At 44.6% G+C, this 14,505-nt stretch overlaps 1 protein-coding gene across 1 annotated transcript in view; it reads left to right on the top strand.

Moving 5' to 3' along the window:
• Positions 1-14,505, top strand: part of Otoa (otoancorin) — a 69,953-nt gene that overhangs the window by 5,885 nt on the left and 49,563 nt on the right. The window contains exons 7-9 of the mRNA XM_052175832.1: positions 3,098-3,333; positions 6,352-6,455; positions 12,480-12,580. Of these exons, the coding sequence (XP_052031792.1) occupies positions 3,098-3,333; positions 6,352-6,455; positions 12,480-12,580 (441 nt within the window). The remainder of the gene's footprint in view (positions 1-3,097; positions 3,334-6,351; positions 6,456-12,479; positions 12,581-14,505) is intronic.

The raw sequence follows: 14,505 nt of genomic DNA, 5'->3' as shown, positions 1-14,505 counted from the left end.
AGGACCTGGTTCTTTTTCTTCAGTTTCTCCATTGTTTCTGCTCTTATGCACACTAACGGTACTAAGGGCCCTTTTTTTTTTTTAAATTTATTGATATATTTATTTACATTTCAAATGATTTCCCCTTTTCTGCCCCCCTGACTCCCCGAAAGTCCCATCAGTCCCCTTCCCTCCCCCTGTTTTCCCACCCAACTCTTCCCACTTCCCTGTTCTGATTTTGCTCTATACTGCTACACTGAGTCTTTTCAGAACAAGGGGCCACTCCTCCGTTCTTCTTGTACCTCATTTGATGTGTGGATTATGTTTTGGGTATTCCAATTTTCTAGGTTAATATCCACTTATTAGTGAGTGCATACCATGACTCATCTTTTGAGTCTGGGTTACCTCACTTAGTATGATGTTCTCCAGCTCCATCCATTTGTCTAAGAATTTCATGAATTCATTGTTTCTAATGGCTGAATAGTACTCCATTGTGTAGATATACCACATTTTTTGCATCCACTCTTCTGTTGAGGGATACCTAGGTTCTTTCCAGCATCTGGCAATTATAAATAGGGCTGCTATGAACATAGTGGAACATGTATCCTTATTACATGCTGGGGAATCTTTTGGGTATATGCCCAGGAGTGGTATAGCAGGATCTTCTGGAAGTGAGGTGCCCAGTTTTCGGAGAAACCGCCAGACTGATTTCCAGAGTGGTTGTACCAATTTGCAACCCCACCAGCAATGGAGGAGTGTTCCTCTTTCTCCACATCTTCACCAACACCTGCTGTCTCCTGAATTTTTAATCTTAGCCATTCTGACTGGTGTAAGGTGAAATCTCAGGGTTGTTTTGATTTGCATTTCCCTAATGACTAATGAAGTTGAGCATTTTTTAAGATCTTTTTCTGCCATCCGAAGTTCTTCAGGTGAGAGTTCTTTGTTTCACTCTGTACCCCATTTTTTAATAGGGTTGTTTGGTTTTCTGGAGTCTAACTTCGTGAGTTCTTTATATATATTGGATATTAGCCCTCTATCTGATGTAGGATTGGTGAAGATCTTTTCCCAATTTGTTGATTGCCGATTTGTTCTTTTGATGGTGTCCTTTGCCGTACAGAAACTTTGTAATTTTATGAGGTCCCATTTGTCAATGTTTGATCTTAGAGCATATGCTATTGGTGTTCTGTTCAGAAACTTTCTCCCTGTACTGATGTCCTCAAGGGTCTTCCCCAGTTTCTTTTCTATTAGCTTCAGAGTGTCTAGCTTTATGTGGAGGTCCTTGATCCATTTGGATTTGAGCTTAGTACAAGGAGACAAGGATGGATCAAGTCGCATTCTTCTGCATGCTGACCTCCAGTTGAACCAGCACCATTTGTTGAAAAGGCTATGGTTGCCTTTAGGGTTAGGGTTAGGGTTAGGGTTAGGGTTAGGGTTAGGGTTAGGGGTTAGGGTTTCTCCTTATCTTTTCAATATTGTACTTGAGGTACTAGCTTGGGCATTTCGACAACATAAGGAGGTCAAAGGGATACAAATTGGAAAGGAAGAAGTCAAACTATCATTATTTGCAGATGACATGATAGTCTACCTAAGTGACCCAAAAAACTCCACTAGAGAACTCCTACAGCTGATAAACAACTTCAGCAAAGTAGCAGGTTATAAAATCAACTCAAGCAAATCAGTGGCCTTCCTATACTCAAAGGATAAGCAGGCTGAGAAAGAAATTAGGGAAATGACCCCCTTCACAATAGCCACAAACAGTATAAAGTACCTTGGGGTGACTCTTACCAAACATGTGAAAGATCTGTATGACAAGAACTTCAAGACTCTGAAGAAGGAAATGGAAGAAGACCTCAAAAAATGGGAAAACCTCCCGTGCTCATGGATCGGCAGGATCAATATAGTTAAAATGGTCATTTTGCCAAAAGCAATATACAGATTCAATGCAATACCCATCAAAATCCCAACTCAATTCTTCACAGAGTTAGAAAGAACAATTCTCAAATTCATCTGGAATAACAAAAAACCCAGGATAGCTAAAACTATTCTCAGCAACAAAAGAAATTCTGGGGGAATCAGTATCCCTGACCTCAAGCAATACTACAGAGCAATAGTGTTAAAAACTGCATGGTATTGGTACAGTGACAGGCAGACAGATCAATGAAACAGGATTGAAGATCCAGAAATGAACCCACACACCTATGGCCACTTGATCCTCGACAAAGGGGCTGAAAACTAAGGGCCTTTTAACCCTTTGAATTGGTAAGTGTCTGAGGGCGATTGCTGTGTGCAATGGGTATAGAGAGAGAAAGAACTGTCCCTGTCCTTAAGGCTGCACAGCATCCCTGGTGCTCAAGTTTGATACCTAAGACTACCAAAATAATAAAAAAAATAAGTATATAACCATTAAAATGTTTAAGTCTTCCCCTAGACATGTGTGAATTAAAACTACTAAGAATTTTAACATTTCAGAGCTGGTTCCGTTGTGATATGGCTCGGGATGAAGGCATTCAACAGCTGACAATGACCACAAAACGAGTTTAATGACATATACACAGCACAGAGAGCAAGGTCCCAAGCCCCAGAATGCCCCGAGGCTCCAAAGTTGAAGGCTAGTGTCCACTTGTTTTAGACAGCTGCATATGAATCACTGTTCCAAAATGGAGTTGAGAGCCCATGCTAAGCCCATGCTTCCTCATGTGGACTCAGGATCGAAAGATTCTCCTTCTCCTTCTTCTTCTCCCTCTCCCTCTCCCTCTCCCTCTCTCTTTCCCTCTCCCTCTCCCTCTCCCTCTCCCCCTCCCCCTCCCCTCCCCCTCCCCCTCCCTCCCCCCATCTGGAGATGGGGCCTAATTACACATAGTAGGTCTTGAACTGGGGGGCAGGTTTTGAAGATTATGAATAGTTACTCCATTTCCCTGTTTCCTGTCAACAACACCATGAACAATCCACTCTGCTGGTTCCCACCCCTGTCATGCTCTGCCTAAGCCCTGGGACCCAGTGACCAGGAACCAATCCCCCTAAAGCCAGGACATGAGATACACATTTCCTCTTTCAAACTGTCTTCTCATGTCCTTCTTCCACATAGCGACAGCAGCTCTAATTTTTCTCATTCCTTCAGGACCTGGAGGACATCGTCATCAATTTGGGAAACATTCGGGATGAGGCCCTTCAGAGCCCTGGTGTGAACCGCAGCCTGTTTCTCATCACGCTGGAACGCTGTTTCCAGGTGCTGAACGCCTTGGAGTGTGTGGAGGTCCTGGGCAGGGTGCTCAGAGGCTCCTCCGGCAGCTTCCTGCAGCCGGACATCACAGACAGGCTACCCCAGGACCTGCATGAGGATGCCTTTAAGAACCTGTGAGTCTTTCCCTTCGAACGCTTAATTCTGTAGGCTGCTCAGAGGCTGCTGTGAGGATTCAGGAAGGTTAATATCCAGCAAGGGGGGGGGGATTGGTGGCACAGGTAGACATACATCTTCTGAAGCAGAGCTGAGAGACTTTGATGAAGACTGTCTTCTCTCGATTGTAATCCTCTCCTAGTTCCCTCGATTGCAGAAACCGTTCTCTTAGTTTTTGCCATATCTATTCACCACCTGCCCTATGGTCTGTTTTGTGATTTTTCTTTACTATTCTTTTTCCTTCCACTTAAGAAAGCCTGGGGAATGGCTTAGTGGTAAAGAATTTGGTGTGCAAAGACGGGGATCGGAGTTTGGATTGCCAGAGCCCATGTAAATGGTGTAAATGGCAGGTGGATGTGTCAGCTTGCCTGTGATCCCAGCCTGGGAAGGCAGAGGTGGGCAACCCCAGAGCAAGCAGGCTAGGGAGCCTAGCCTTAGCAACAGGGTCTGGGCTTGACTGAGAGACTCTGCCTCAATAAGTAAAGCAGAAAAGCAATCAGCGACGATTCCCACCATCAGCATTAGCTTCCATAGGCGTGGGCACCCACACATATGCAGACAAACACATGCAACACACACACACACACACACACACACACACACACACACACACACACAATACACAGAAAAGAACATATTAAAGAAAAATTGGCTTTATTTCCATGAATGGAAAATCAGTAATTTTGTTTTAAGTAATAATAATAAAAAAACAAACTTAAAACACACTGCAAACTAGTGCCACAAAATCCTCGCTACCTCCATTGTTCTCCTGAGCATCTCAGTCAGCTGTCGGCTGGGTACCTTGGACCACAGACACTTATCTCAGGTGGCTGGGACTTCCAAGGTCAAGGCATGGCAGGTTTGGTATCTTCCTCCTTTCTGGTTCACAGGAGTATCTTCTTGCCATGTTCTCTTCTGGCAGAAGGGTCTCAAGAACTCTGGAGTCTCTCAGACAAGGGCGCTAATCCCAGTCATGAGGGCCCTGTCTCCTGACCCTGAGCTGACTCGCCCCAGGTTTTCTCTCCCACTCTTACTCTACCTACCTGCCTACCATTCCTTTTCTCTTTATGGGTGAGGACATTGAAGGGCACAGACCAACTGACTCCCCCTAGGGCAGTCGAATTCCATGGGGAATGGGAAACAGCTTTTTGTGGTGGGAAAGCTTTCCCTTAAATGATGCTTACCACTCTGTGTGTGTGTACGTGTGTGTGTACGTGTGTGTGTGTGTGTGTGTACATGTCTCTGTATGTCTGTGTCTTCCATTTTCCCTGCTTTTCAGCTATCCTTGCTCTTACAAAGCAAAACCAGGTGCTGGAGACAGGGCCCAGTGGTTAAGAGCACTTGCTGCTCTTGCAGAGGACCTGAGTTTGGTTCCCAGTGGCTCATAGCCACCTCTGACTCCAGTTCGAGGGCATCCGAAGCCCTCGTCTAGCCTCTGCTACCACTGCACACATGCGATTTATATACAGTTACATAGTCACACACACAATAAAATAAAAATTGAAACAAAAAGCCAATGGAAAGGAAAGGGGATAGAAAATATAAAGACAACATTGTGCGAGGGTTAATGGGAAACTTGTATGTGCACAGGTCGAATGACTGGAATGGGGCTGGTGGGCATATTCCTTGGGAAAGGTGGGGCAATTGTTGACGTGGTGAGTTGTTCTCATAGTGAGGGTGTGACTAGAAGAAGGCTCCCAGGATGCAGAGGTTTGGAAGGTTTTCAAGATGAGCAGGAGGGTTGGGCAGTGCCAGGGGCAATGAAATGGTGATCCTGCTTGTACCATCTAGGACCTCTGGGTTGGGTGAGAAGGAGATGATGGTGGCTGGAGCCATGGGGTGGCACAGCAGTGGCAAATCAGACTGCAGTGGCTTAGAAAGTGCCAAGGCCACTTCCCACCAGCAGGAGGTTATTATATGTCAAGGCACCGGAGATGGACAGGTGCTGAAAACAATTAGAGAAATCATAGCTGGGCTGTGGTCAGGTCATGTCAAGAACACACTGTGGGCAGCTGCTGTGGAGACAATTGATAATTCCTTAAGGGGCTAAACAGGAGGGGAAGTGCAGCTCACTTGTAGAGCATGCACATTGCATGTGTGAGCTTTGGGTTCAATTCCAAGCATCAACAAAGAAACAAGACCAAGGATGAACACAGTCTAAATGTCCATTAGCAGATGACTGGACAACCAGAATGTAGGCTACCCATATAATGGAATATTATTTATTCATTAAAAGAAATGAAGGCCTGCTACTTGCTTGTTCCATATGTCAGCCTCAAAAACATCATGTGGATGCAAGAAGCAAGACACATAAATGAACGGCACGGCCCCATTTATGTCTAGTATCCAGAACAGGTAAATCCATAGAGAGGACGTGGATTGGTGGATTCCGGGAGTTGGGGAGCCAGGGGCTGAGGGCTGGTGGCTAAGGGGGTGAGTTCCTTTGTAAGATACTGGAAATGTTGATGATGGTGGGTTTTAGTGAATTCCAGATGTAATCAGGTTGATAGCCAAGAGCAGCTATCACATACCCTCTGTCTCACAACACATATGTAAAAGTCAGAGGCCAAGCTCTGTGCATGCTATGTTTGGAGCTTGCATGACCTCACAAAAGACAATACTTTCTAGTTTTACCCCTTATGCAGTCCAGGCTAGCTTCAAAATTGCTGTGAGTCCAAGGCTGATCTTGAACTGACTCTCCTGATTCTGCTTTTGGGAGTGCTGGTGAATTATATACTTTAAACGGGTGCATTATAGGGCCTGTAAGCTATATCTGGAAAAAGCTATTACACACACAAAAGGAACTAAGAGCTGAGGAATACTCTAATACCACAGGAGACTCTTTAGAAAACAGTCAATGTAGCAAAGGTATGTGGCCGGTTTCAGCATGGCAGCCCTGGGCACAGTGCCCTCACGGCTCCTTCAGGGTGGACATCACCGGTGAATTGTTAATGGGCACCCGTGTCCGTGTATCTTAGATCCGCAGTGTTCAAAGACCTCTATGACCAGACTTCAGCTCACACCCAGAGAGCTCTCTACTCATGGATGACGGGGATCCTGAGGACACCCTTCAATGTCACAGGTGAGACCTGCCTGTCAGGGGGTGGGGTGGTTGGAGGAACTTCCAGGCGAACTCCACCCTCCAGAAGGTGCTCCATGTCCCCAGCCTGGGTGGCTTCCATTGCTTTTACGAGTTTCACTCCATCCCCTCTGCCACACTTCCAGAATCACACACCATGGCATCAGCCTGATCCTCAAATGCTCACGTTTCTGAAATGAAGATGCATCTGTCTTACAAGTAGCTGTTGCATATCCTCATCCTGTGGTGACAGCTTACATTTGATAAGAGCCTTTAGAGTAGGCTATCTCTCTGTGTAAAATGTGTGCATTAAAGTGAGATAAGATAGCATTGGTTAGAAAATTTTCTTTTGGTTCTTGGCAACCAAAGCAAAGTTTCCTTGGGGTGCATCGGGTACTTTTATTTGACAGACATGCACTAAAATCTTACTTATATCCCACAGTGGCCAAGGCATGGATGGTAATGCTGTAGAGCTTCAGGTTTTTATTTTATTTCTTTATATGTGTGTATGTGAGTTTGTGTGTGTATATGTGAGTTTGTGTGTGTGTGAGTGTATGTATGTATATGTGTGCATGTGTATGTCTCTGTATTTGTGAGTGTATGCATGTTTGTGTGTTTGTGTACAGAGATCAGAGATCAGAGGGCAACCTAAGCCGCTGTACCTCAGGTAATCACCATCCTTTCTGAGACAGGTTCTCTCACTGAGACCTGGGACTTGCTGACTCAGTGAGCTAGGTGGCCAGGAAACCCAGGGATCTGTCCATCCCCATTTCCCCAATGCTGGAATCCCAAGCCCATGCCACATCAGGCTTTTTGGCTGCTTTATTTGTTGTTGTTTGTTTGTTTGCTTTGTTTTTGAGACAGGATCTCACTATGTACCCTTGGCTGGCCTGGAACTCACTATGTAACCAGGTTGGCCTCAAACTCATGAAGATCTAACTTCCTCTACCTGTGCAGTGCTGGGGCTAAAGGCATATGCCACCATGTTTGGCCAGTTTTTTTTTAATGTGTTCTGGGTATTGAACCCAGGCTTTCTTGTTTGTTTGAGGAGCATTTTACTAATGTGCAATCTGTTGTGTGCACTGAGCATGTGTAGACTTTCCACTTGTGCCTGCTCCCTTGACAATATAACAACTATTAGCATACAATGCCCACTGTGCTCAGCATTAAGAATGATGCAGAGATGATTTAAAGTGTGGGAGGGGGATGAGTGTTGATCACATGTAAATGCTAGCCCAATTATATAAGGGACTAGAGTAGTCAAAAAGTTGGGTATCTGCATGGGGTCCTAGGATCATGGCTCTAGGGTTGTTACGTTTCGTGTTACTGCAGAGAATCAGAGAGGGGGAGAGAAAGACTTAATTAAGCATCCTTGAGGAAGCTGGTTAGCTTGATGAGCCAAATTGATGAGTCCTTTCTTGATGAGTCCTGGGTTCACGTGAGAACCCACTACCTCAAAATATAAGACAGAGAGCAATCAAGGAAGACACACTCAGCCTCTGATCTCCACATGCACATGCACACAAACATGTATCCACACATATATGAACACTCATACACACATGCACATTATACACACATACCCATGCCAAAAATGAGTAAATATTTGAGCTTATTAAACCTGTAGTCAGACACTGAATGTTGAAAGCAGGCATGAGTGATGGATGAACAAGGGGACTTGCATCTCAGTAAAGTCTGTATAGACATTGGTATTTGATCTAATACAATGTTCATGGTTTACCAAACATTAGTGCTTTTTAATTTCTTTTCAATCATGTAAAAACTGTTCCTGGTTTTCAGATTACATAGAAACTGGGTGGCCTGGGTCCATCCTATGGGCTAGGGTTAGCATTTCTTCTCTGATCTAAGAAATCAGGGAAGGCTTCTTCAATGGATGCCATCTGGATTAAGTTTAAAATGAAAGGATTTGACCCTATCCTGTGAGGCTCTTGGAAGGGATGCATTTGAGGATGAGGGACAGCAGACACATTCAAATGATTTGGAGTGAGAATGAACTGCATGGTGGGAGAACATAGAGGAAGCCAACAGAACAGGAACACAGGATGTGGCCACCAGTCCCTTCCTGGAATCAATCTCTGGGACTCCTGTGGGAGAAACTTTAAACACACATAATCAATGTCTTAAATGCATGGGTGAATTCCCTCAGCCTGGTTCCAGTCATGGCTTCCGGTAGCCTGAACCTCATACCACAGAACCCTGAGGAGGCCACTCCGGCCTTTATTGTCAGTTTAGTTAGGAACCAATTTTCTAGAATCCCTATGAGTGGAAAGTTCCATTATTAAATTATAGTGAATTCAAGTTCATTTTGTTTGGGCCCTATATTCTTTTAGTCCATGAACTCCCCAGAGTTTATGGGCTGAACTTTGACTATTAAAATACCGCATGCTTAGGGATCATGGTTCTATAGAACTGCAGCTCCTGCTTTGTAATTGGTTGGGGAAAGGCCAGTTCAGCTTGGGTCTTGGTGAATGTGGTGGCCCTTGTGGCCATACTTCCCTTCAACAGCAGCTCCAGGTGTCAACAGTAACATCTACACACTTCTGTTTAAAAAATGTGTGTGTGTGTGTGTATGTGTGTGTGCATGTGTATGTGCATGCATGTGTGCGTGCATGTGTCCGTGCGTGTGTGTGTGCGTGTGTGTGTGTGTGTGTGTGTGTGTGTGTGTGTGTGTGTGAGAGAGAGAGAGAGAGAGAGAGAGAGAGAGAGAGATGTGGGTGCATGTGGGTACATTGGACAGGTTACCTGCAAGGGAAGCTGGGGATGTATGGGAAGGCGGCAAAAAGAGATGGAGACCAAGACAACACCTGCTATTCAAGGTCTCAAAGTTTAATGGAGGACTCCAAATATATAGGCAGGGGAAAACCCTTCCCCCAAAGGCTAGAAGCTCTTCACAGAACCAGTTCAGTTGCTCCACAGGTAGCTAGTATTTCTCAGGAAACTGCAGGTCCCTGAAGAACAATGGGCTTCACCTTGGTCTGAGTGCTCCACCCTGGGTGGAGGGGATTATGGCAGGAGTTCCCCTTCAAAGGCTGGGAGAAGAACTTCACATTGGTTAATGGCAAGTTCCTGCCAGGTAGGATGGCACCCCAATAAGGCTTTCTACACATCAGATGTCTTCCTCAACTACTTTCCACTTTATTATTGTAAGACAGGGTCTCTCAGTGAACCTGGAGCTCACTGATTGGCTAGACTAGCTGACTTTTTTAATGAGCACTTTGACCAATGAGGATGTAAGGGATCCACTTATATCCTCACTGATACTACTGGAGTGCTGGGTTACAGATGCATGCTTCTGTGGGTGCTACAGATCCAAACTTGGGTCCTTTTGTTTTTGAGGCTGCACTTTACCAATGGAGTTGTCTCCCCAGCCCCCAACCCCCACATGTCTAACTACCTAGCTTGAGGAGAAAACAGGGTTTTGTTTGTTTTGTTTATTTGTTGTTTTGTTTTGTGAATCTTCCCATGAAAATGTTGACGTGTGTATCTTATCCAGACCCTGCCAAGTGTACACATCTCCTATACAATTCTTGACAGATTTATATGGTATCACTTCTCCCTTTTCCCCAAATGCCACCAATACAATGCTGTGTGTAAAGATCTGTACCAAAAGCCTGGGGGTGAGGCAACCTTTGCCAGTTCCAGCTCATTGAAACTTGAAGTTGGGCCCTGACTGTGGTTCTTAAAGTCCCACTGATATGTCACAGGTGGGGGATTTCAGATGACAGAGCACAGTGACCCAGAGACTCCTCTGGAAATTGCCAGGAGAACGAGGTTATTTACAGATAAGGAGATAAAATACAAGTCAAGCTGGGTTTGATAGCACAATTCCAGCTATATGGGAGCTCAGCACAAGGATAGCAAGTTCAAGACTGGCCGGGAAAACTGAGTAAGACCTTATAACTAAGGAGAAATAGGGTGGAGAGGTTCTTAGTGGCTGAGCCCTGGCCTGGCCTTTGTGAAGCCTTGGATTCAACCCCTAGCATCATCTAAATAAAAACAAAACAAACAAAAGCAAGAGTGGAACTGAAGGGCTGGGCAAATAGCTCAGTTGGTAAAGTGCTTGGAAGGCAACTTGTGAAGACCTGAGGTCAGTCCCCAGAGTCCATGCAAAAAGTCAGGCACAGTGGTGTGTATGTTTATAATTTCAGTGCTGGGGAGGGAGAGACGTTCCCAAGGATCCTAGTCCTTGTGGGTGCTAGGGAAGTGAGAGAGATTATTTCAAAAAAGCAAACAAGCAAACCATCTACAAAACAAAAATTAAAAAATAAAGTTGGATAGCACATGAGAAATAGGAAGTTTGGTTTAAACACACACACACACACACACACACACACACACACACACAGACTTCAAAAAGCTTCAAGGAAGAAAAAAAATTGAAGGTAGATAAAAATTAAGGAAAGGCTGGAGAGATGGCTCAGTGGTTAAGAGCACTGACTGCTCTGCCAGAAGTCCTGAGTTCAATTCCCAGCAACCACATGGTGGCTCACAGTCATCTGTAATGGGATCTGATGACCTCTTCTGGTGTGTCTAAAGACAGCTGCAGTGTACTCATATTAAAAAAATGGTTTAAAAAAAAGAAAAGAAAAATTAAGGAAAGATATTCCAGGCAAGCAGAGACTCCAGGAACTTGGGGTCCATGCAGGTAAGCTTGGTTTCATTCAAAACCTGTACATTGTGGGAATAAAGATGATGTCTTAGTCAGGGTTTCTATTCCTGCACAAACATCATGACCAAGAAGCAAGTTGGGGAGGAAAGGGTTTATTCAGCTTATACTTCCACATTGCTGTTCATCACAAAAGGAAGTCAGGACTGAAACTCAAGCAGGGTTGGAAGCAGGAGCTGATGCAGAGGCCATGGAGGGATGTTTCTTACTGGCTTGCTTCCCCTGGCTTGTTCAGCCTGCTCTCTTATAGAACCCAAGAGCACCAGCCCAGAGGTGGTACCACCCACAAGGGGACCTCTCCCCTTGATCATTAATTGAGAAAATGCCCCACAGCTGGATCTCATGGATGCACTTCACCAACTGAAGCTCCTTTCTCTGTGTTAACTTCAGCCTGTGTCAAGTTGACACACAAAACCAGCCAGTACAGATGACAACCTGCTAGTCATGATTACTAACTGGATTCAAATGAAGTAGTAATAAGAGAGGCAAACATACTTCATGCTGTCAGATTATTGACTAAAGTATTGAACTCAAATCACTATGTTTTTGGGTATCAATTATTAAAACATCATCTGAGTGCCTAACGAGTTCCAGGCAATAATGGTGTCGATCTGAGGGCCACATAGTCAGGTAACAAGTCTCAGGTGGTGGCTATCTGTGCTGCGGCCTGTGTGCCTTGTGGGGTCTCACAGGTGGGACTCAGTGGCTGGTAGCTGAATGAATTAAGGAATGGCTCAGGGTTCTGACACTAAAGATGCCTTGAATCACCACATAGCATGTGGTGCAAATTTGTGTGTGCGTATGTGGAGGCTAAGCCAGTGATGGGAGGCTCCCTCTATCACTTCCCACACTGTTTGTGTGTGTGTGTGTGTGTGTGTGTGATGTGCATACTTGTGGAGGTCAGAAGAGAGTGTTAGATCGACTGGAACTAGAGTTCTAGATGGCTGTGAGTGGCCCAAGTCAGTCCCTAGGAACTGAACTTGGGCTCTACGGGAGCAGTTAGGGCTCTTGATTGTTGAGCTATCTCTATAGCTCTTCCAGCTTACTTTTTGAGACAAAATCTTTCATTGAACCTGTAACACACTAATTTGTCTGGCTAGCAAGGCCCAGGAATCCTCCAGTCCTTCCCCAGTGCTGGGATTATACAAGAATTAAAGACAGGCCACTCTGCCTGTTTTTTGTTTTTGTTTCTTGTTTTTGTTTTTGTTAATGTGGGCTCTGGGGCATCAGACTTAGGTGCTCAGGCTTCTAGGGCAAGCACTTCACCAGCTGCTCCCCTCCCCATTTAGAAGCTGTTATTTGTGTATTTACTTTTTCTTTCTTTCTTTCTCTCTTTGTAGATGGCTCAGTTTCATGGGTCAGTGCAGAAAAGTTATGGATTTTGGGCAGATACATGGTTCACCTATCATTTGAAGAAATTATGAACATTAGTCCTATAGAAGTAAGTTGGAAAAGTATATTTTTATGTCCTTATTGCTAATACACGTTGAGTGACATATGCTCTGAATTTCCAGTGTTTGTTAAGCCAAGGTGTCCTGGGAACCATATAACTTAGCCAGATGTATCTCTACCTTTTAGAGAAAACTCTTGGAACAAAGTCTCAAGGAGTCAATGGTGGTGTTGTGTTCCAGCACAGAAGAGATAAGAAGAAAGAGAATTGTGTCTATCTAGGGCATTGACATAGTCAACATGATAGGAAGGGAACACTGGCTATGACCCAAGATGCATGTGAAGGGATATTTGTGTGTGTGTGTGTGTGTGTGTGTGTTCTAGAAAAGCCAAGGACAATAACTATTGAGTTTCCAGTGCCTGCACTCAAGCCAAAGTAGCATGGATTAATGGCTGCTTCTATAAATAGTGACTTCTATTAATAGCTACTTCAGCAATGATTGGATCTGAGCTTGGAGTTCACAGTGGAGAAATGTGTGTGGCTCAAGTTTCTTAACTCGCCCTTCAATTTGTCTCTTTTCTCTGATGAGGACTCAGTGATGTTAAGATCCTTTGGGCATTGTGATTTTGAATGACGAATGTTTCAACAGAGGTTCCTAAGAGCTGGGCTCCATTACAACAAAAACAGAAGCAAAAAGCTCATGTGCCTTGTCCTTGACCTTCATCACATGATGGCCTCCTTCAGAGAGCTGTCGTCCCAACAATGTGTAATTGTTATAAACCCCAGGGTGTTGCAGGAAATAGCAACACCGGGGCAAGACTTGGCTCCTCTTGTACATGTATGCATGCTGTGCATACGTGAGTGTGCAGGTTGCCATGATGCCTGTCTGAAGACCAGAGGACAGCTTTCAGGAGTTGGTTTTTTCTCTTCCAAGGTGGGTTCAAGAGATTGAACTGAAGCTTGCATGATAAACACCTTTCCCAGCTGAGCCACCTGGCCAGCCCTGGTTCCTCTCTTTTTTACCTAGGAAAGCACCTCACACGTCTTGGCTGTTTTACAACCTTTCAGTCTTTAGAAATTGGGGCATTTCTAAGATCAGGCATGTATGGACAACTTCTCATGATCTACAAATATAGAGGGGGTGGATTTAGATATGGTCAAAGGGTATAATCCTTAAGGGAGGATTTTATGATCACTTTCTTTTTCTTGTGGGGAATGTGTGTGTATGCACATGTGTGAAACTATATTTGAATATGTGTGCAATAGTGTGTATAGGCTCAAGGTCAATGTCAGGTGTCTTCCTTGAATGCTCTCCACCTATTTTTTTAATCATTACTTTGTTATTTTTATGTGTATGGGTGTTTTGCCTGCATGTATGTCTATGTACCACTTGCGGTGCCTGGAGCTCGTGGAGGCCAGAAGAGAGCATAGAATGTCCTGGAAGTGAAATTATAGATGGTTGTGAGCCCCTATGTGGGTGCTGGGAATTGGACCTGGATCCTCTGGAAGAGCAGCGAGTGCTCTCAACTGCTGAACATTCTCTTCAGCCCCTGCTCTCCCCTTTGTTTATTTGGGCAGGATCTCTAGCAGGGCCCATTCATTGCTAGTATAGCTAGCCAGCTTGGCCCACCGATATCTTGTCTCTACCTCCGTAGTGCTGGAATACAGGGGCTGCCACTCCTATTTAACTTTATGTTGCTTCTGGGGATCTAAATCCTTTCCCTCATGTTTGGACTTTATCCCCTGAGCTGTTCCTCCAGTCCACAGAGCACTGTATTTTGGGAATGCAGAATTAGAGCAGACCACCATATAGAATGATAAGTCCATTAGAAATAGGAAGTAAAACCATAGCGAGCCCTATCATCACATAAGATGTCAGTGTGATACCCTTGGATATGTAGGCAAAATGGAGCAGGAATACAGAGTCTGACCAGTACACTCAGTACTATGTGTAATATATATGCTACATTTTGTAT

The sequence above is a fragment of the Apodemus sylvaticus genome, chromosome 1, assembly GCF_947179515.1.
Source record: "Apodemus sylvaticus chromosome 1, mApoSyl1.1, whole genome shotgun sequence".
Lineage (NCBI taxonomy): Eukaryota > Metazoa > Chordata > Mammalia > Rodentia > Muridae > Apodemus > Apodemus sylvaticus.
Note: the sequence above shows the minus strand (reverse complement) of the source record. Positions and strands in the feature narration are given on the sequence as shown.